The sequence below is a fragment of the Danio rerio genome, chromosome 6 (genome assembly GCF_049306965.1).
Source record: "Danio rerio strain Tuebingen ecotype United States chromosome 6, GRCz12tu, whole genome shotgun sequence".
Lineage (NCBI taxonomy): Eukaryota > Metazoa > Chordata > Actinopteri > Cypriniformes > Danionidae > Danio > Danio rerio.
In genome coordinates, this window is record NC_133181.1 from 61,072,689 (window position 1) to 61,096,912 (window position 24,224).

General features: G+C 36.7%; 1 protein-coding gene across 9 annotated transcripts in view; it reads left to right on the forward strand.

The window, feature by feature from the left end:
- Nucleotides 1-1,849: 1,849 nt before the first annotated feature.
- ralgapb (Ral GTPase activating protein non-catalytic subunit beta) overlaps nt 1,850-24,224 on the forward strand; it is a 115,776-nt gene continuing 93,401 nt past the window's right edge. For all 9 annotated transcript variants that reach the window (XM_021477328.3, XM_009302762.5, XM_009302763.5 and 6 more), the window contains exons 1-3: nt 1,850-2,021; nt 10,217-10,417; nt 21,264-21,466. In XM_021477328.3, coding sequence (XP_021333003.1) covers nt 10,241-10,417; nt 21,264-21,466 — 380 coding nt within the window. In that variant the 5' untranslated portion in view covers nt 1,850-2,021; nt 10,217-10,240. The remainder of the gene's footprint in view (nt 2,022-10,216; nt 10,418-21,263; nt 21,467-24,224) is intronic.

The following is a 24,224-nucleotide window of genomic DNA, read 5'->3' on the forward strand; positions in this document are numbered from 1 at the left end:
AATCACTACTTTCAAAAAGTCATGTGCTCATTAGCCCAGTTTTACTGAGTTGCAAATATTCACAAACTGGCATTAATGGAAAATAATCGCCAATGAAAAGCTATTATAATTAGCATTCTGTTGGGTTCTTTCTGGCAAAGCATGCACTGCTTAAAAGCTGAAAGACAAATGCATTAATTAAAAAGCAAAATTAAAAAGACAGAAAAAAAACAAAAACATTTGATCCGCTCTTCCAAAGGAGGGCGCTGTTTTCAGCATCCTCACATTAGAAGGAGATTCGTTCATTAGAGAAAATAATTCAACATAGAAACCCTTTCAGAGAAATCCTCCACAAGCGGCATGTACTTCAACACATGCACTAAATGTATTTGCATGCATTTCTCCTCCTCTAAAGTTCATTTGAATATTCATTTGAAGAAATCGATTCGCTGGGAAGCTTCGTTTGAAAGAATCGGTTCAGTGGAAATGATTCACATTTTGTTTTGCTATGCCTTTCACAGAAAGTTGTCAAATTAAGTAAACAGAACACAAACACAAAAGGAGATATCAACATATATTGGCTGTTTTAGGAACTTGTCTTTCATTAATAAGTAATTTAAACCATGGTGATGTCTTGTTTTGGACATGTAAACATGCCATGATTCCATGAAATTATGGAGGAAATTATAGCATCCCAATTCTGGAAAGTTGGTATGTTTTGTAAAAATGCAATACAGTGAAGAATATTGGATGGACTAACTATATTTAACCTTCTTTTAAACTGTTAAATGTGCAAAGACAATTTGACCAATTAAGCATTATGTAAATATAAAGACATTTCGATTTTGATGGATGCAACACAACAAAAATGTTGGAACAAATACATTTCACACAATTTCACACCAACTTTCCTTTTAATTACAATGTTTATTTATTTGAAAATTGACGACACTAACTGATCCGTAGTTTTGTACAACTTGACATGGTAGAAGACTTCAGTCAAACATCCCATATGAAAACATAAATAAATACCATAGCAATTATAGCAAATACTAGAGCATTTTTAACTATATAGTAACATGTATTATATTGTATGTCTTGTAGCTTTTACAACACTTTGTTAATGGATGCTCCTACTGTAGAATAAACTATAGTGAACTGATAAACTGTAATAAATACAGTATAGTTCAGTTTTAACTGCAGTAAATTGTGTTGTATTATAATATACCCTGAAGAAAATATAGTACTATATTGTAAATGGTAAATATTCTTTGAAATTTTGCATTCAAAAGGTTATTTTTCTGTAAAAAATTCTGTCATGACTTTGCCACAAAATGTTTAGAAATCTTTAGTACCTAATTTTGTGCTTATTATTGTAGACTTTTAAGCTTATGAGTTTCATTTTATCTCTTTGCACAAACTTTTAATTGTCAGTCAAAACACTGAAAACACTTTTGTCAATTAAATATAAGGTAAAGACAATAAAAAACAACAAAACAGGTTCTTAAATTTGATAAAAACTCCCCATTTTAAATTGTAGTTGCATTAAGTTCAATTATATTAATCAATTAACGCAGTATTACTACATGAGGCCTTTCTTTTGTACTGCTCAGGTGTTCCTTTAAGCTATTGTTTTCTGTAGTTAAATTAAACGTTAAGTTAAATAATTTAGGCTAGAATACTTCAGTGGTTTGTTATTTAGACTGTTCTGTGTAAATGAGACATTCTTCATCCCTTACCTGACAGAAAATTAGTAAACCGTGTGGCGATGTTCATAATGTTTGTCAGGCGTCGAGTGATTTACAAACGCTTGCGAATCTGTGCGACTGAATCGTTTGAAGGAATCGGTTCAGATGAATGATTCATTTGTGAATCGCTCACATCAGCCACTGCAGGCAGGCAGCCGAACCCGCCGCCTGTGATGGAGGAGCGGATCTGATCCGATTTTACCGGCTCCTCCGACAAATATGCTGCTCGAACAAACCCGGTTTCCACATAAAATCACCGAAACCACCGACTAATTGATATGTGAACTGAATCAGGTAAAGCTGTTTATTCATAATGTCTGTCCTGTGTTTGTGTGTTTGCTCAGTTCAACTGTCACATGGGTCGCGTCTCAAAACCCAGTTTGCTCCCTATATTGACAACATCTGTAGCCATTATATATTAAAATCCTAAGGTGCTTACAGCTTAACCTGTATTTTAAAGCTGAGAACACGTGTAAACATGTTACTTGTATACTGTAGTAGCATTCAGGCATCTTTGTTTTGAACCCAAGTGCACTGTCTAGTAAGTGAGCTCAGTAGGTTTTCAAACACAACCAGAGTCCGCATTGCGGCCTGCTCCGGTATATACAGAGCTCTTTATTAACACCTGTGTTAAATGTAAGGGTTTGTGTATTCGATGAAGTGATAATAAGCGGTGACGGATGGCTGACAGCTGTCATCTGTTTGTTTTGAAGCGATTGTGAGGCTGGAATTAGCTGTCAAACAAACATGTCTCAGATTGATTCGCGCCAAAGCTTGGAAAACGTCAAAACATACGGCGGGATTTAATTTGTTATTTTGTTTATTTAATTTCAGTGGAGCTAACTCTTATTTCTGCTCTTTTGTTTTAATGTTTAGCAGTACATTGATGGATTTAATCCCAGTCACCGTTGGCAGTCAGTCTGTGTTAGCATAGCTCTCGTACTGCTAATAGCCTTCATCCTCTTGTATAAAACGAGTTTTATTTGCATATACATTGTGTAAGGGTATACAATTAATATGTAAATATGAATACCAATGTTTGTGTTAGGATTTAAAGCTTCACTGACTCTTATCCGTTCGGTTAGCATAGAAGCTAACAAACACAGCGGCTACGGAAGTCGAATTGAAAACATCACCAGGACGTGGAATTTAGGAAGATTTTGCTTTTTATTAATCATTTATTTTTGCTTTTTTTAGTACTTATTTGCGTGATAACGAGTGTGCTAAAACAAATAACATTATGGGCACCGTATTAAAGTATGAGTACCTGAAAGTGACACGTAAATACATGGTATATTATTTATTTTAAATAAGCTATATTTCTATCTACCATCACAATGGCACAACATTTTAGCATAAGATTTTTTTTGTACCAAATGCACTGTTATTCAGCCGTAAACCATGGTATACTTCTGTGTTTTACAATGCCATTTATATTCCGGTTACTTTTTTATTTGATGTGTTGTAAGTTAGCCTACAGTTATTATTGATGTATTAAATTTGACATAGCATATTTGTGTGCAGTATAGTAATATATAATTGCAGTATTTTAGTTAATTGTGACACACAGACACACCTTATTTTCTTATTTACAATACAGTATGCCTCATCCCAATATGTAAAAGTAACATATATATATATATATATATATATATATATATATATATATATATATATATATATATATATATATATATATACAATTGTAAACATCTATATATGTTGCATAAAGTCTACACATTTAAATCCATATTGTATTATTATTATTATTTATCTTTGTATTTGTATTAGTATACATTTATAACATCTATAAATTCTCTCCATCTTGCATATAGTGAACAGATTTAAATCTGTATTTTGTAATATATAATTTATTATTATTATTATTATTTTAAACCTATATATTTAAAGTTGGTGTTGAAGGATTTGCAAAGGGCGTCACAGTGGCGCAGTGAGTAGCACGATTGCCTCACAGCAAGAAGGTTGCTGGTTCGAGTCCTGGCTGGGTCAGTCGGCATTTCTGTGTGGTGTTTGCATGGTCTCCCCGAGTTGACGTGGGTTTCCTCCGGGCACTCCAGTTTCCCCCACAGTCCAAACACATGTGCTATAGGGGAATTGATGAACTAAATTGGCCATAGTGTATCAGTGTGAATGCAAGAGTGTATGGGTGTTCCCCAGAACTGGGTTGCGGCTGAAGGGGAATCCACTGTGTAAAACATATGCTGGATAACTTGCCGGTTCATTCCGCTGTGGCGACCCCTGAATAATAAAGGGACTAAGCTGAAAAGAAAATGAATGAATGAATGCAAGGACATTTTTAATGAATTGTGTTTGTATATTTAAATAAAATGCTCACTCACGCACACACACACACACACACATAAATATATGTGTCTGAGTCTTAGGGTGCTTTCACACTAGCACTTTTGGTCCACACCCGGACCAAACACATCGAACTTGGGTGCGGTCCAGGCAAATGAACCAAGTGTGAAAGCACCCTTATTTAATATACAGAATTCAAAGGGGCACGAAACCAGCTGTCTCAGCAGGGTGTTTTCACACCTTTAGTTTGGAAAAAGTCAGGAAAGTGGGTGTGTCCAGCTCTGTTTAGTTGGGAGTGTCAGGGGAGGGAAAGAGGGAAGGTTTTGCATTAAATTGGGAGTTTCCGTTTGGGCACGCGCTGATTTTCACAGAGGCAAAACAAACACAGACGCAGGGGAGAAAGACAGTGACTGTGTTTTCATGGACATCAGTAGTAGAATTATTTGCCAAACTATTAATTTATCGACTTTAACTGCAGTCTTTCATTCAGGAGCATTTCATGCATGCCCCCCGTGACAAACGAGATATTCAATTTGAGGAACTGTTGGAAGAGTGTAGTTTAATGGAGTGTTTGTTTCCGCATGGCGAATGGGAGAAAAAACCTCTGCATTTCTCGGTAACTTAGATGCACTTGGTAGGAAGCGTCAGAAAGCCGTGTGTATGGACTATCCTGTCACAAAATGCGGCGAAAATTCTGCACGACGGTAAAAGTTTGATTGCGGAGTTTACATGTTTACACTCACAGAGCAGCATTTACAGCGGATCTTTTAGTTTATAATATTGTAGTGATGTTATCGTACTGTAAACTTAGAAACTAAATCATTTTGACTAAGGTCTGTCTTTAAACACTGCAAGAGTACTGCTGACGAAACGAACTGACTTTACCTCTGAATAAACATAAACAAAGACCACTGATCGCTCACTTACCAAATCTGTAAAGACAGGACAATCAACACCAACTGGAGCTGCGTCTTTTTTAAAAGTAGACGAGCAGCAAATCAGGATTTCACCATTTCCAGATGCGAAAAGCTCTCGGGTAAACGATGCTCCGTGCAAACATATTTCTGTTGCATGTCACGTGCACTGTAGTCCACACGTGAGTCCAGCTGCACTCTCATAGCGGGGAAATGAAAACAAACCCTTTGTTGCAGCAAATTTATGAATAAAACACTGACGACCTGTGTCTCCAAGCAATTCTTCTTTTTCTACTTGTTTTGGCAACACAACGTGGCGTCTCTCTGCTGTCTGAACACTGTAACAGGTAAAAACGGTCTTCAAAGCTATCATGCATATTAATGAAGTCGCACCGCACGAGCTGATTGGTTTGAACCAAACTATACTCATGAATTAATGCTGCTCACTCAGAGACATCACGATGCACTCCCAGGTACAGACATCCAGTGTCCACTCTGGAATAAACGCAAGGATCTAACTGGTGTGACGCAGCTTCAAAAATTAGTTTCGAACCGAATTTGCTCAAAATAACGCAAAAGACTTGATCTCTGTGCTGACACAGACGCTCATTTTTGATTATATGGTTTCATTTAGATAGATAGGTTTCCGTTTAAATTAATGAAAAATATACATATAATGTGTTTGTAAAGTGTTTTTTCATGACATATTCACCAGTAAAATACATTGCGGTTGTGTCTGAAACTAATGTTAGGGTTGTAGCCGGCATGCCTCCCGATCTCTCACTCTCTCCCGCTCCCTCTATGCCTGTCATTTATGTAGGTCCGCCTTCACGACAGCTGATGCCTGTCATTTCTGTAGGTCCGCCTTTTTGACAGCTGATTGGTCAGGAGACCGATCTATCATCATTTGGCGACGCAGCGCGGGAATGTAAAAAGCATGTCAGGAAGAGCGGGAGAGAGAGAGCGCTTTTTCCTTTGATCTCGTTTTTCGTGTATTTTTCTGACATGATTATGATTTTCGTTGTTTTTGCTTAACTTTCGTTTGGGTAAAATTATTTTGCATTGCTTTTGCCCACTTTAAGAAATTTTGTGAGGTTTGTACATGTTTATTTCAATTGATTTGTATATTATTTTTTAGCTCCGACAATATAGCTGTATCTCCTCAAGTTCAGTCTTAGTGTAAGGTGGATAGGGAAAATGTCATACGATTTCCATTTTGCAAACACGTAGAAAATGTATTGTTAAAGACATCAGGTAAGAGGTGAAGGTCATCTTTGTTTATTTTATTCAGTATAGGGAAGAATGCGGCGCACGGCGCTGAAGACCTTTTTTTTTCTTTTCATCAGTTTTAGCGAGGTAAGAGGGGTTATTCATGAGTTAGAATTGTTTTATTATATTTATTTCTTTTGTTTGTCTTCACTATCACCCCCTTGCTCGAGTTTAACTAATTTTTGTTTGATACTTTTGTTTGAATTTGTTACTTTATTATATTATTTTTATTAGTGTAAATATTTCTCTTTTTTTGTATATTTGGGCATTATTCTGGTTTTACTTTTGTACATTAAATCACTTTTGTTGGCAGTTCTGTTGCTTACACCCTCACATTGTGAAATTACCACACTTTTTAAATGTTTTTCCTTACAAGTAAGTTTCGTGAAACAGTTGAGACAGACAGGCGTGCGCTTTGTCTACGACACGAATTCTATTCCTGTACTCAACTGGAAAACTGTTTCCACACAGATGACTTAAATGTGTCTGGGGGATATGCAATCTCAGTACTATGTGAAGCAGCCATCCTGCGTCCAGTAGTAACGAGTGTGATGCTTACTCAAGTCACATGACATAACATGCACTAAAATACTAACTTTAGAATATAATATTTAGAACAAATCCTCATCATTACAAAAACAATTGAATCAAATATGATAATAAAGATGTGTTTAAATTGGTTCAATTAGTTAGAGACAAGTGACGTCAACCTCAACAATGGACAGCAGGGGGCGTGAGAGTACCGCGGTATGCCACGAGAGTTTTGCGATATGTATCGTGGTTGGTGTATCGCGATATTTCGGTTCGGTTGTAATATCGTTACTTCCCTACTTAATAGTGTTTATAGCAGCGTAAGACACAAATATGACTGTCAACAGCTTAAAAAATGTGTTTTGGTGTTTTGTTACCCTTTAATACTGTGTTCACACCAGACGCAGAACACGCGTCAAGCGCGAGTGATTTACATGTTAAGTCAATGCAAACGCGCGAATGGTGCGGCGCGAATTGAGCGATTGCGGGAATCGCTCGATTTTAAAATTCTGAACTAGCTGACATTCGCGCCGCGTTAACCAATCAGGAGCTTGCTCTTGAGTGGGGCGTGATTGTGACGTACGCCTGTTGTTGGTGTCCCGGGGGAAATCCTCCAGCCGACACCGACAACAGTGCTTCAAACTGAGCTGATCAAGTTTCTGGAGGAGTTTATGAGCTCAAAGAGCTGGATGCACCTCTGAAAGGATCTAGTAGACTCAGACACGACCCTAAACATATCGACGCTGTTTTTCATCCTTCATAAAGCACATAAACACTGTTCTGAAGTAAATTTGATGCGCGAATGAAGCGAGTAAACTCAAATGTTCACGCGGCTATTTACGTGCGCATAGCTCGATTTATCCGTGCGTTAAGCGTCTGGTGTGAACACAGCATAAGTCTCAATCTAATATGTAAAAGAACATTTATTTGAGTAGTTAAATGAATATATTTTCAAGCATGCATTTCTCTTGCACTGTGTATAGTTTAGATCTTGTAATCTGTATTCTGATGAGCGTGTTATTCCTGAGGGTTTGAGATCCACTTGGCCTCGTTCCATGTTTAAAGTTTTCATGCTAATATTAGCAGAGCGCTCAGATTGTGTCCAGATTAGTAAAGCTGGAGAGACTTGTGTTGAGCATCTGGGTTATTTCAGAGCTGACTGTTTTGTTTTTACTGATTTGTTAGATTGTTGGTCTTTGTCTTATGACTGAAATCACAGCTCCTCGTGTTAGATTAAAGCTGAGGATCAGGTGATCAGAACAGGGCGTGTTGTTGTCAAAACAGTGTCCTGCATAGTTTGTCATCATTTCTGTATGAGATAGCAGACACTGATGTCTGATAAGAGGAAGCATATTATGAACCAGCGCAGTTCACATGACCAAAATAGCCATAGCATAAAGCATATATGCAGCGGATGCCCTTCCAGCCGCAACCCACCCCTGGGAAACACCCATACACCCTTGCATTCGCACACATACACTACAGCCAATTTAGCTTATGCAAACTTCAACTTTATGCTAACTTCACACAGAAATGCCGACTGACCCAACAAGGGTTCGAACCAGTGACCTTTTTGTTGATAGGCGATCATGTTACCCGTTGTGCCACCATGACACCCATAGAGCTATCTATCTATCTATAGCTGTATAACTTGAAAAAATGAGTTTATTTTGGAAACTAGCAGACTTAAATATGTATTATTCATACTTTTTATTTATTTAATTTGTCATTTTTTAATATAATTGTTAATAAAAATATTTAATTTTCACTTATTTTTATTATACAACTCATTTTTTAATATAATTATTAATATAAAAATTTGTTTTTACTCATTTTTTACGTTACATCTTATGTTTTAGTAGTTAAACAAGTTAAACTAAATAAAAATACATTTTTAACTATCACATTTAATTAATTTATATGTTGTTATGTATTATTGGTTTGTTTTTATTTCATGTGATGACATTTTTAGTTTTATTTAACTTTAGCAGTCCTTATATACTGCTTAATATTATGCAATATCAATTTATTAAACTGTGTTTAATGATTTCTTATTGTTTTTAAATTAGATTACTCTCTGTCATGCTCAAAACGGTTGTAGTTTTAGTATTTATTTATTTACCTTTTTATTGATTGAATTATTTTATTGATTAGTTATTTATCATCATAACATTTTTATATGACTTTTTATTAGTTTTAGTCTTTTATTATTATTGTTTTTGTTATTGTTTTAATGCCTGTAATGTTATTTATTTATTTATTTTTATTTTTTTATTTTTTTGACATTTTTAGTAATATAAATCTTAGTTGTTTTTGTTAATTTTTATTTTGGTTTCTGCATTAGATCAAACTTAAGTTAAATGAGTTTATTTTTGAAACTAGCAGACTTAAATGTTATTTATTAATACTCTATTTATTTCACTTGTCATTTTTAATATAATTATTAATATAAAAGTTTGTTTTTACTCACTTGTATATTTCATGTAACATTTTAGTAGTTAATCACGTTGAAGTAAATAAAAATAACATTTTAACTATCACAGTTAATTTAGTTGTATATGTTGTTATGTATTAGTGGTTTGTTTTTATTTTGTGACAATGTTATTATAGGTTTATTTAACTTTAGTAACCTTTATATACTGCTTAATATTATGCAACATCAACTTATTTAACCGTATTTAATGATTTCTTAGTGTTTTTAAATTATTCACTCCGTCACCCTGAAAATTGTTGTAGTTTTATCATTTATTTATTTATTTATTTATTTATTTATTTATTTATTTATTTGAGTTATTTATTATCATTAACAGTTTTGCATAACTTTTTATTAGTTTTAGTCTTTTATTATTATTATTGTTTTTGTTATGCTTTTGTCATTTTTATTAATAATAATCTTATTTTTTTTGTTAATTTGTATTTTGTTTTCTGCATTAGCTCAGACTTAATTTAAATGGGTTTATTTTGGAAACTAGCAGACTTAAATATGTTTTAATCATGTCTTTTTATTTATTTAATTTGTCATTTTTTATGTAATTATTAATATAAATATTTAGTTTTCACTCATTTTTATAATACAAATAATGTTTTAGTAGTAACTTTTACTGTATCACATTTAATTTATTTTTGTTATTATCTGTTATTGGTTTGTTTTATTCTATGTGAAGTTAATGTTTTTAGTTAATTTTAATAACTGATATACTGCTTATTTTTAAGCAAAATCGATTTGTTTAACATATTTAGAATTCTGTACATTAATGTTCATTAAGGCATTATCAATTTTGTATACCTTTTGTATTTTTAATTACTTATTATTATTATTATTATTATTGTTGTTATTATTATTATTGTTATGATTATTTATTTTTAATATATATTTTTTCATTGCATTATTTTAGTGACTGGTTTTGGCTTTAGTTGACTGTATTATTGACCCAGTGCTGTGTTTCTCCTCAGGTGGCAGTCAGATCCAGTAAAGTCATGTACTCTGAGTGGCGGTCTTTACACCTGGTGGTCCAGAGCGATCAGGGTCACCTGAGTGTTTTGCACACTTACCCAGCTGGTGTGGGTCGAGACGTGGCAAACGCTGTGGTTCGGCCCCTGGGAAACAGCCTTGGAGGAGTGCCGTCTGAGTGCCTTCTCAAGACTGACAAGGAGGTGAGAAGTGCGCGTGTGTGTGTGCGTGCGTGCGTGTGTGTGCGTGCGTGTGTGTGAGAATGAGATTTGTGAGAGTATGAGCATGTGCGTGATTGGATGCATGTATGTGCGTGTGTGTACATGAATGTGTAAAATTGTGTCTGTAAAGTGCATGAAAGTGTGTTTGTGTGAGCGTGTGTGTGTAATTTGTAAGCATGTGTGTGTGCATTTGTATAAATGAGTGTGCATGCGTGTGTGCGACTTGTAAAGTGTGAGTATTTTTGTGGGTCTACATGTATGACTTTGTGTGAGTGTGAGATTGTGTCTGTAAATTGCTTGCGTATCTGAGTGTATAAGAGTGTGTGTGCGTGCATGAAATTGTGTCTGTAAAGTGTGTGTTTTTTGTAAGAGTGTGAGTGTGCATGCATTTCTGCTTGTGTGTGTGTGCTTGTGTAACATCTGTCTCTGAATAGTCTTGCAGTCAAAGCCGAGGCTTCAAGCTTGACTTGCTGTGTGGCATGTCTGAATAAATGGGGACGTTCAGCCTGTTAACAGTTAACTTCTGCTCAGCTCAAGAGCAACATCAAGGTGTTTTGGTGGAATTATTTTTTCCGCTGAGCAGTTCAAATTCACTGTTCACCACGTGACGGGTTAGTTTAAGCTCATCAGCTATAAATATTTTGATGAAGCAACTTTTCTTATGTAAATAACTTTAGTATTTTTTCCTATAGGAACAGAACAAAAATAATAATAATAATTCATTTTATTTGTAAATGGCGCCTTTCTAGACACCCAAGGTCGCCTTACAATAAGCATCAGCAGACATGCTAAACAAATTAAACATTACTAAAAACAATCATTGACCAAACAAGTTAAAACGCAATAGCGAATATAAAATAACATAATAAAAACATGATTAAAAAAATTGTTAAGTAAAAGCCTGCTTAAAAACTCAACTTTCTCTTCATATACATATTCTTTATTGCTATAAATGTTGATTATTTACCTATTAAAAAGTACTGTGGTGAGGCAGTGGTGCAGTGGGTAGCACGTTCGCCTCACAGCAAGAAGATTGCTGGTTCGAACCTCGGCTCAGTTGGCGTTTCTGTGTGGAGTTTGCATGTTCTCCCTGCCTTTGCGTGGGTTTCCTCTGAGTGCTCCGGTTTCCCCCACAGTCCAAAGACATGCGGTACAGGTGAATTGGGTAGGCTAAATTGTTAATAGTGTATGAGAGTGTGTGTGTGAATGTGTGTGTGGATGTTTCCCAGAGATGGGTTGTGGCTGGAAGGGCATCCGCTGCGTAAAAACTTGCTGGATAAGTTGGCGGTTCATTCCGCTGTGGCGACCCCGAATTAATAAAGGGACTAAGCCGACAAGAAAATGAATGAAAAGTACTGTCTTATTGAATTATTGTGTTACTCAAATAATCATGTCTGAACAAAAAAAATGTGTGTGTGTGTGTGTCTGTGTGTGTGTGTGTGTATTAAAAAACCAAAAGCAAACAAACAAAAATAAATAAATTATTATAATAAATTATAATCATACTGCAATTATATATATATATATATATATATATATATATATATATATATATATATATATATATATATATATATATATATATATATATATATATATATTTAATAATTAAAATTAAATATATGTTTATGTATGATGCACTTTAGGCACTTTATATTATTATCTTGTAAAACAACCAGTAAAATAGTTATATTATTTCAATAACATCATAGCAAAAACAAAGGAAATATGTTATTAAAAATAATAAAAATGTGTTGGAAAAAAATTCTCTTAAACAGCTCTTAATTAATATTTGAAAAAGAATAAAATTTTCACAGGAAGGCTAACAATAATGTTAAACTGTATTTACTACAATTATTGATCACTAAACAAATGGAAATAACTTAATATGCAGGTTATAAATGTCTTCATTTGTATACAGTTTGTAGTTTCAGTGCCTGATTTATGCCTAAATTAAGAGGAATGTTGTGTTAGTTTTTGCTGAAACATGAATCAAACACCATCAGATCTGTGAAATGCAAAGCCTCTATTATTTGAAAGCTGTTTTATAAAGAGCAATCGATCAAGCATGTCTAAATTTAGCTGCTTAAAAATAAACGGCATCACTAAATGTCTTCTGATGTGTTTTATTTTAACCGCTTATCTTTATAACTGCTGTTCTGTAAACCCATTTAACTCATAATAAATGATCTCCGGAGTGGGCTAAAAATGGACATTATGAGGTCTATTTGACGTTAGACGTGCAGTGTTGTGGTTCCTAATAAAGTTAGAGTTTATTAGGAAGTTAAAGGGCAGCGCTGTGTTGTTTCCTCAGACGTTTATTTGCATAATTTGGTTAGAAACAAAACATGCCGCTCCACTTACGCCTTGGTCTAAAATGAGAGACGTGTGGAGATGTTATAAGTGCAAAGGTCTGTTTTAAAGGGCTAGTTCACCCAATACTGAAAATTCTGTCAACATTTACTCACTTTTTACTTGTTCTAAACCTGTAACCATCGACTTGCAGAGTGTGTGTTTTTCCTACTATGGAGGCTAACGGTTACAGGTTGTCAACTTTCTTCAAAACATCTTCTTTAGTGTATATATACTGTACTGTGCAGGGTTCAACGCTAAGGATTTTTTTCTACTGGTCTGATCGGGCAAGTGGTTTAGATTTTTACTTGCCCTGCCAAAATTTTCACTGGCCCCACCAAAAGAAAAGGGAAGTTAATAGCTATTTTTAGCCACATATTTTAAATAATGTGTCAAAAATAAAGTCTGTAAATCTAGAATTTCAATACTTAAAAAACAATTGTAAATATAAGTGTTATGCAAACAAAAAGAGCAGTATGGAAAATGTGGAGGTACTTTATTGCAGTTTGAAATGATTTAACAAAAAGTGGCTGACTTGTCAAACTGACGACAAACTATGCATAACATCACTTCACTTTAATTTTGTCGTGTTGTTGCCACGTAAATGTCTACTTCCAAGACGTTAGAGACTAGGGTTGTAACAATATACCGGTATGACGGTCTACCACGATTTGAACGTGCACGATTATCATACCATGAACAATTGCATATCAACGGTTTTAACCCTTAAAGACTGAGACAGCCGCCCGCGGCTAAAAATAAGTATTGCTCTTAAATGTTTAATAACTTTTGATCCGCTGATCCGATTCATACAATTCAAAGATTGGCATAAAGAAGAGAATCTCAGCTTTCCAGTGCTGTATCACATTACATTCGCGGACTTTCAGAGGCTCCGGAATCAGTGCGGTTACGTCATCAAAATTTGACAATGCTGATTTGACAAAGTAACGCTCGTCACTGTGTCTCCGGACAAACCAGACATGATGCATTGATGCATTGTCCCTCCTCCATGCCCAGATTGGTTCAAACTCGCTATATCACAACCAATAAGCATAGGTTTCGCTTTTGTTTGTGGACCAACAATCAGCTATTTGAACAACACGGAATGAGAGATAGGCATACATTTATGCGCGGCTAAATAAAACGCAAAAAAAAAAGTTTTGCATGAAATTGTTCTCATACTAAGTACTTTTGCATGCACAGCAGCACAGAAACATGACAAAACAGTGACACAGCAAAGACGAACTGCTGCTCTTGCTGTTTTCAAAAGACGCAAATGAAGGTGCAGCTGTTTGTCTGCATTGCAGACAACCACATCCAAATCCATATCCACAGACAACCATATCCATGCTGGCACATAAAACCTAAGGATGTTCCATATTGAATCTAGTTTCGTTATGTAACTATTTATAGTATAGTAAATATTTATATCTATTTTTTACTGAGGATTTGCACCATGTTTATTTGGACTTTATTTGGACTTTGAAACATTATTTATTATTTTCTTATTTTTATTTGTTCATTGTAAGTGGTGTTGTTTATAGTAACTGAAAATATATTATTTGGAAAAAGTCAAATTTGCTTCACTGTTCTATTATTTTGTAACATTTGTAACATACCGTATACCGCGAAACCGTCAAACCGTGGTATTGTTTTAGACGATTATCATACCGTAAAAATTTCATACCGTTACAACCCTATTAGAGACAGACATTTTCGTTTAGCCTTATAATTTGATGTTGCCGCCAAGTTGCTGTTTCTACGCTGTACTGGTTGTTACCAGGTTACAAAAAAAAAAAAAATAGCATGGTTAAATCAATCATATAAGACGAATCGCAATATGTTGTTTACGACATTACAGAGAAAGTAGCATTTAAAGACTTAACGCAAGCTTAAAATGCACAAATAGTCACAGACAAATTAAATGTTAGTGACTGACAAGGCAGCACTGTCCCAATCGAGCCAGTAATGGTCCGGTCTACTGTCCCAAGTGTCTCTCACACTGGCCCTGGGCCACCGGGCAGTCCTTATTGTTGAGCCCTGCTGTGTGTATGTGCTGTAGTGTATATAGCAGAGGTGGCCAAACTTTTTCATATGAAGGGCCAAAAACCCAATATCAATGATAGCCATGGGCCGAAGATAAATATACCAAACTATTTTACATTAAAGTCGCCATGGGTAATTTCCTGGTTCATATTATTTTTCATAATATTAAGAAATAAATATAACATGTTAATTTGAATCATATTAACTGATGAAGTATAACTTATTTTGATTATAACTCATTGGGGAATACACTAGTCAAGCAGAATCTGACTATGCCTTGATTCACTTACCAAGTGACAAGCCTCTGCATTAGGCTTGGGCGGTATCCAAATTTTGATACCGTCAAACCACCTCCATATTTTACCCCGGTATCCGGTATTACCGGCGTAATAAAAAAAATTATGACGTAAGGCTCAGACAGCATCACCAAACTGTTGGCTTAAGCCTAAACCATTCAGAAACTGAATACCTTCTATGCGACCTTAGCCTCGCGGTCAGAGAGAGAGAGAGAGAGAGAGAGAGAGAGAGAGAGAGAGAGAGAGAGAGCGCAAAGCGACGCACAGCACCTCTCTCTCTCTCTCTCTCTCTCTCTCTTTTACACACACACACACACACACATCTCTCCCGCGATTTATTCAGAAATTTACTCCCACACCATAAGAAATCTGGCCGGCTCCCGCGGAACAGCAGCGGGAATGCACAACTGTAATCGGGCAATAAAAATTATACCCGATAGGTCCCGAGTCCGACAGGTACATTTTGATTGACAGCTTTATACAGCGCGAACCCGTTCACAGCCTACATTAAAATGTGCTCATGCACACAGCTCTAATGCATTTTTTTCAAGAATGAGTCATTTATATGTTTTAACATCATTTATTCGTAACAAGCGTAGACTATAGGCTACTTGAAAGTTGGAACAAAGAAATAAAATAAGTCCTACAGCTGTAACATCGTAACATCTCAGCACTCTATAGGTCTAGGTACATGCACTTAGCCTTTAAATTAGCCTGCACACCAATGAAAAGAAATCTTGCTTAACAAATCAAATTAAAATAAACTCTAAATGGTGACGGGTATTTTGGCAATAACGAAATTAAGATAAAGGCTGTGTAAGATGTTTCTCCACTTCTCTTCACAATCTGGCATTAAGGCGGCGGTGAAGCTGAATAATAAAAGAATAATGCCACCATTAGTCTGTATACTCTGTCTACATTATGATTATATGGTTTAATTAATATTTATTTATAATTTAAAAACCCTTTACGCACCAAGATTAGGCTACGTGTGTTTGTGGAGGAACATTATTAAATCCACTGGCTTTAGCGCCGTCTCTCACTCATAGTGCGTCCAGCAGCTGAACACCCTTTCCTGCTGCTACAGGTCGAGATGCAGAGTTCTGATCCGGCTGAAGTTTTGGGTAGGATTGTTTCTTCATCTTCTACCAGTCAGGAACATGCATTTAATTTTCCATGACAGCAGTTTCACTTTAGCGAATGGCCTCTTCTTTTTACCTGTCAGCTTGCGGTTTACGGACACGTCACGTCACCTCTCCCCCTCCCTCTCCCCCTCTCTCCCTCTCCCTCTCCCTTTCCCTCTCTCCTCCACACTGTCCCGTGATGACAACCACACATACGTTTTTGTAGGCATTAAATAAAGGATATTTAATATTTTATGACGGTATAACGGTATTGAAACTGACACCGTTGCTATTTTTAGATCCCGCGGTATACCATAATACCGTAATACCGCCCAAGCCTACTCTGCATTGATGTCTGTCAGGGTTCTGCCACTCTGGTCATGTAAATTCTTGTTTTGGTGGCAGAATCCGGACACTAGTCATGTCTAGTCCTGTTGTGCTCGGCTCGAGTTTTCTTGGGTCAAGCACTTGTTTCTGTCTCCGTGTGTGCGCGTGCCGTTGTGGGTGTACTCTTGTACTCGTGTTTGTGTTTTCGTCTGTCTGCAGCGTGGTGTTTCATTCCCAGCGTCTCAGTCTAGTTGGTTTCGGTTTTGGTTGGCGCTGAGATGAATCATGCACGCTGCGTGTGTGAGCGCACGGTGAGTGTTTTCATTCATCGTGTGCTCGTGTCTTGCGTCTGTTGTCAAAGCACGTGGCTCTGTGTTTACATTGTGGTCACGTGCTTTTGTCGTGTGCTTCAGTGTTGTGCTTGTGTTGTCATGAATATGTGATTAATGAGTTCTCTCATTGGCTGCATGTTCTTGTCCTGTTTTATGTGAGCGCATGGCTTGTCTTGTCTCTGTGTCATGCGCTCTCCCGTCTATTGTCTAATCCCACCCTCTTTGTTAACTCATTATTAGTTTGTCATGTTCACCTGTGTGTCAATTTACTTTTGCTTTATAATCCCCTCATGTTTTCTGTCCTGTGCCAGTTCGTCGTTGTTATTTCCATGTCCTGTGAGATCCAGTCCTGTTTGTCCTGCCAGCCCATCCAAGTTTGTTTGAGTGTTTGTTTTATAGTTATGTTTTTCCCCCTTGGGGTGGTTTTTGTTGTGTTTTTGTTTTATTTTTGTTAATAAATACCATCTTCTGTCGCATTTGAGTCCTCGCTCCCTCATCCTTCCTGAAACCCTGACAGTCCTCTATTCGTCGTATATGTACATTTCAAACAAAATCTGATTAATTTACACTATTTAATTTCAGATAGCTTTTTTGTAGCTTAACAATATAATCGTGCTGTCAAAATTAGTGTGTTAACGCATGCGATTTGATATAAAATATTTAACGCATAAAAAAATTGACGCAGTTACAGGTTTTTTTTTTTACTTTCTGTTGTGGTGGACGTGATCAACATGCAAAAGAAATATGTATAAGACCAAGCAAGCACTTTTAGAAGGCAAGTTTCAGTATAAAACAATTAATGTCGCATCACCAGGCTATCCAGAGCGATCATGCGTCTTGAATCTGAAGGGAGTCACTCTGGCGTGTTATGTCTGTGTGTGTTTGTGTGTGTCAGGGGTTGAGTTGAGTGTATCTGAACAGTGGAATGTGCGCGTGAGACGTACCTGAAGAGCGGTGGGGGTAAGTTGCTTGCGACGTACCTGAAGAGCAGTGGGGGTGAATTGCGCGCGACAAACCTGAAGAGCTAAGAGGGATGCGGTGGAGAGGGCTGTGCAACGTATTTAAGGACCGGACGGGAGACGCCCAATTTCCGGGAGATTATCATTCATTTGCGGGCATCCGGGCGTCTCTGTGCATTTTCGGGATACTCCCGCAACTTCCGGGAGGCTTGGGATGTCTGGACTGGACTGTCTTAAGCCTGGTTTATACTTCTGCGTCAATTGACCGGCGTAACCCACGGCGCATGCAACGCGCGTAGCTGTGCATTTATACTTCTGCGCGCTGTCTCTGTTGATCTGCATTAACACTTCTGAAACACTAGTTGGCAGTGAGGTGTTAATGTGTCTCTGTGTCGAGTTTCTTCGCTGCTGTTTTGCTTTTCCTGAACACTTTCTGAATGTAAAGTGTAGGGCTGCTCGATTATGGGAAAAATCATAATCACGATTATTTTGGTCATAATTGTAATCACGATTATTCAAAACGATTATCAGTTGAAGTCAAAATTATTCGCCCTTCTGTGATTTTATTTTTACATATCAATATTTCTTAAATAATAATAATAATAATAATAATAATTCCTTACATTTATATAGCGCTTTTCTGGGCACTCAAAGCGCTTTACACAGTGGGGGGAATCTCCTCATCCACCACCAGTGTGCAGCATCCACCTGGATGACGCGACGGCAGCCATTTTGCGCCAGACCGCACACAACACACCAGCTGATTGGTGGAGAGGAGACAGTGATGCAGCCAATTGAATATGGGGATGGTTAGGAGGCCATGATGGACAAAGGCCAGTGGGCAGATTTGGCCAGGATGCCGGGGTTAAACCCCTACTCTTTTCGAAGGACATCCTGGGATTTTTAACGACCACAGAGAGTCGGGACCTCCGTTTAACGTCTCATCCGAAAGACGGCGCTCACTGAGCAGTATAGTGTCCCCGACACTATACTGGGGCATTAGGACCCACACAGACCGCAGGTTGGGCGCCCCCTGCTGGCCTCACTAACACCACTTCCGGCAGCAACCTAGCTTTCCCATGTGTACTCCCATCCAGGTACTGACCGGGCGCAGCCCTGCTTAGCTTCAGTGGGCGACCATGTGAGAGTTGCAGAGAGCTGGCTGCCAGCAATATATATTTTTGATTGTCTGCAGAAGAAACTACTGTTACATAATGACTTGCCTATTTACTGTAATTAAGCCTTTAAATGTCACTTATTAAATGTCACACAATACATGTCCGAGGCTAAGCGCAGCGCGCACACACACAACAGTACGGGCTCTTTCGCGCTTTTAAAAATATGTATGATGCGCATCCCATGCTGCAAAAGTTACATTACAGCATATCTTTTAATCACTTTCACGTGGAACTAGAAAGGAGGTGGTATATGATGGAATAATCGTTTATCTCGATTAATGGTTTTTCATAATCGTTATGAGCCGTAATTGAAATCGAAACCGGATTTTCGATTAATTGCACAGCCCTAGTAAAGTGTTTCAAACTCGCTCATTTTGAGGCAGGAACCGGCAGACGTGCAACAACTTTGACGATGAGGTAAACACAAAACTTTCCATCAGGAGCTCCTTCACGGGACTCCACACTTGTAAACAATCCCTCCATCAGGCTCGCACCATTCGCGCGGCTCTCGGCCCCGCCCAGACTCGTCAGCACTACCAAGCCGACCAATCACAGAGCTTGCGCTATGCATCATTGCGACATGTAGTTACATTTTTTTGAGAGGTGCACGTCAGCAACGCCGACGGAAACGGCGTAGGGCTATGCGTCAACGTCGTAGCATACGCGTGTGTTTGACGCAGAAGTATAAATTAGCCTTTAGCAACTGGATGAATGTAAAGAGGATGAGTGCAATTGTTTGTATTCAATACTTTATTATTATTATTATAATTTTCCATATCTGCAATGCCTGTATTTTGGGATTTTCTTGCAGTCCACTTAGAATCCAATTTGAAAATAATTTTTTTTCTTTGTTGGCATTGATTGTTTTGTAATTCAAATGGCGTTATCATGCCTGTGTTTTAATTTCTGTAACAAATATGTCTGTCAAGCCAGGATCTAGAGGGTTTATTGTGGATATGTTGCTTACATGAAGAAATCTGTGTTACAAGTTAAACAAAAATTCTAATAAACAATTATATTTTGAATTTAAACAGTTTTTGTCCTGCGTTACATTTGAATAGCCAAAATTACAAGTTTCAGTCTTTTAAATGCGATAAATCGCGATTAATTTTCCCAAAATAAGTGTGATTAATTAGTTAATTATTTTTATCGATTGACAGCACTACAATAAAATAAACAAATAAAAGGTTACAATAAATTAAAAATTACAACCTCTAAACCATAATCAGATGGGATGGCGGGCCAAATCAAAGGTTACCATGGGCCAACTTTAGCCTGAAGGGCTTATTTTGGGCATCTCTGCTACATTAAATTAAGAAAGTAAGGGATTGGAACCACTTGAAGGAGAGTAAACAGTGAGTAAATGTACATTTTTTGCTAAACTGTCCCTTTAAGACCTGTTTAGCTCTGTCAAATGTTTGTTTGTGCATCTGGGTGTGTTTTGTGCTAGTTAAAACCCTTCATTTGTGTGTGTGTGTGTGTGTGTGTGTGTCGCATTGACTTCCATTGTGCGCGTGGTTCCTGTAAGCTTCTGTGTACTGAGATAAGAGGAGAGGATATCCTGTCAATTCCCGCTCAGCCTCAGATTTTTGTTTCCCCTTGACCTTTTTTCTGACCTGTGATCCAGCTCATTGCCTGTCGATGCTGTTTGGAACGTAATCATGCACACACACACATACAGATCTGCAGACAGGAATATCTGTATCAGTGTGTTTCACTTGCAAACAAGCATGACAGACAGAATATATATATAATACACACATGTATATTAAGTCAGGCGACGCTGTGGTGCAGTAGGTAGTGCTGAGGTTCGAGCCTCGGGTGGGTCAGTTGGCGTTTCTGTGTGGAGTTTGCATGTTCTCTCTGCATTCGCGTGGGTTTCCTCCAGGTGCTCCGGTTTCCCCCACAGTCCTAAGACATGCGGTACAGGTGAATTGGGTAGGCTAAATTGTCCGTAGTGAATGTGTGTGAATGAGTGTGTGTGGTTGTTTCCCAGAGATGGGTTGCGGCTGGAAGGGCATCCGCTGTGTTAAAACGTGCTGGATAAGTTCATTCCACTGTGGCGACCCCAGATTAATAAAGGGACTAAGCCGACAAGAAAATGAATGAATGAATATATTAACTAGTCAAAACTAATATTTATTTTGGATGCGATTAATCATGATGCATTTTTGCACTAATAATAATAATCAATGCTGTGGTTGTGATCCTCAGGTGAAATGGACCATGGAGGTGCTGTGTTACGGCCTGACGCTCCCTCTGGACGGAGACACAGTTAAGTTGTGTGTGGACGTTTACACTGACTGGATCATGGCACTAGTGTCTCCAAGAGACTCCATACCACAGCCTATAATCAAAGAGCCCGACCTCTACGTCCAAACCATCCTCAAACACTTGCACAACCTATTCCTTCCCAGGTGGGTTCAACAGAGTGGGTTTGATTACCCATGATGCACTCAGTATTCAGTAAAATGCATGCATTCAATCGCGTATTTACGAAATGAAGATATTTTAAACATTAGTATGCTACATTTGGCTTTAATATTAAAAAGTAATGACATTTTTTTTACATCACTCTTGATCTTTAGTGCAGATGCCTATACACACATAAAGGCACACAGAATGTAATTATTAAAGTGATGACGATTTTTATTCATGGGATTTAAAAGGGTAAATACATATTTTTCACCTTGTACTGCTATATAATAGGCAAGGCAAGGCAAATAAAAGGCTTATAGAGCACAATTTTACACAACCGTAGTTGATACAAAATGCTTTACAATAAAATAAACTAGACAATAAAACTAAAAAACTGGTATTAAAAATACAAGGAAATGTTTATGTATAAAAGTAATACTAAAGTACAAATAAAAAATATATACATAATAAATAAATATCTTTGTTTATTTTTAAATGTGCATTTTAAAACTTTTTTTAGACTAAAAGTGTCTTAACTCTTGCAGACCAACTAATTATATATAGCCTTACCACATTATAAAAATTGGTAGCACTTTACAATAAGGTTGTATTAGTTAATGCTAGTAAATGTATTATTAACACAAACAAACTAATTTAATACAGTATGTATTAATCTTTGAAATAGAGTCTTTCATTGTTAGTTCTTGTTAACTCGCAGTGCATTAGCTAATGTTAACAAGTAACTTTGGATTTTATTAATGCATTAGTAAATAGTAGTAGCAATAGTGAAACTTTATTGTCCTTGACAGGAAATGTGTTATGGGTAGGCCCACACGGAATCTGCACGCGCAGAATTCCGTAGATTTCTGCAGATTATTAGCACATTATTAATTCTGTTTTTTAACTTGAGTAAACGTGTAAATCTGAATTTATTTAGTTTTTATTCAGTAATTTATTACTTTTTATTTAATATATTAAGGGTTCAGTTATGATACTCTGCTGGATACTCCCAAAATAATTACGCAGAAATCCGCAGATTTTTACCAAAATTCTCAGCAGAAATAGCAAAAAACGTCCGCAGATTCCATCTGGCCCTGGTTATGGGCATCACCCTATTGCTGCAGGCATTGCATAAAAACAATACAAAATACAGTAGTTACCAATATTATAATGCTAATTAAGATAAACTCTTTATAAGTAAACCCACTGAAACTGGTACAAAGGATCTCTACACCTACACTTTGGGACTCTATATCTCCTACCAGAGGGAAGCAGTTCATAATGTGGAAACAAAAAATGACTTGGACCATTCAACAATTTTCCATCCGGTCTTTAAGAGATGCATCAACTTAGATTTACACTGTACAGATAGTTGCCAAACCACACTGTGATAACATATCTAACAATGCTTTCGAGAACAGCCTTATAAAACAACATCATAACCTTTTTGTTAACTCCAAAAAGACTAAATCTCAGGGAAAAATACCATCTCTGGTGTAAACGGGAGCAAACCCACTCTATGTGTGTTTTCCATGTAAAAACTGTCAATGTAAATGGCCACTGTGTTAAACTATGTATTAATAAATACTTGCATTATTGTTCATTATTAGTTCATGTTGATGTTATCTAACTTTAACTAATGAAACCTTAATGTAAAGTGTGACCAAAAAAATGTTATATCAAATATAAAAATCTTACATTTATATGTATTAAATATTATTTAAGAAAATTAACAGATTTCTGACAGAGAAACAACTATTTTCCCCTCACACTGCTTATTCGTTCTGAAGTAAATTGCTTTTACAGTACAATAACAATATTGTTTTGTATTTGTGCTTGTGACAAAATCCACACTGTCTTTAATTTATTAAAATGTTTATTCATCTTTAAAAATAGTCATTTATTTTTAGTTCTTGTTAACTCGCAGTGCATTAATGTTAACAAGCATGCATTTGGATTTTAATTATGCATTAGTGAATGGTGAACTATGATTAATAAATGCTTTATTGCATTATTGTTTATTATTAGTTCATGTAACTTTAACTACTGAAACCTTATTGTAAAGTGTGACCAGTCTTATATCAAATATAAAAGTCTTATATTCATATGTATCAAATATATATTTTAAAATGACAGATTTCTGACAGAGAAAATAACCATTTTTGATACCAATATCAAATATAAAACATATATTACATTTATTTGTATATATACACATTTGGGATGTAACAATATTGTAAATACCGTCATAACGCAATAGTAATTTTTTTCAATATTACCGTAGGCGGATGACTCAATAAAACTATATTTCTGAGAAAAGTTTGCTTGGGCAAATGAAGCGAACGGGAGGTAGTGGGAACTACAATTCCCATCAGCCCAGGCGTGGTCATCATCCTTTGCGGTCTGTTGTCACTACACATCAAGTAATGCGGAAATGGAGTGTGCTGCTAGTAGCGGGGAAGGAAAAGAGCTGGAAATGATTGAACCTAAAGCGGGTTTTAAATCGGATGTGTGGAAGCATTTCGGTTTCTTTCTAAAAAGATACGAAAAAGGAGAAAAGGTGACAGACAAACACAAAAACAGTATGGAGGCACTGCCAGACTGTGGTGAAATATAAGTCGGGGAATACAACTAAAAACAGTCATGGAGACTGCAGAACACAGCACACTTGTTAGATTGATGCAGACATTGACTTGTACCGCAAAGAGACCTCTATCTCACTCATGGCTTGTCCTCTCAAGTGGGGGAAATACAATG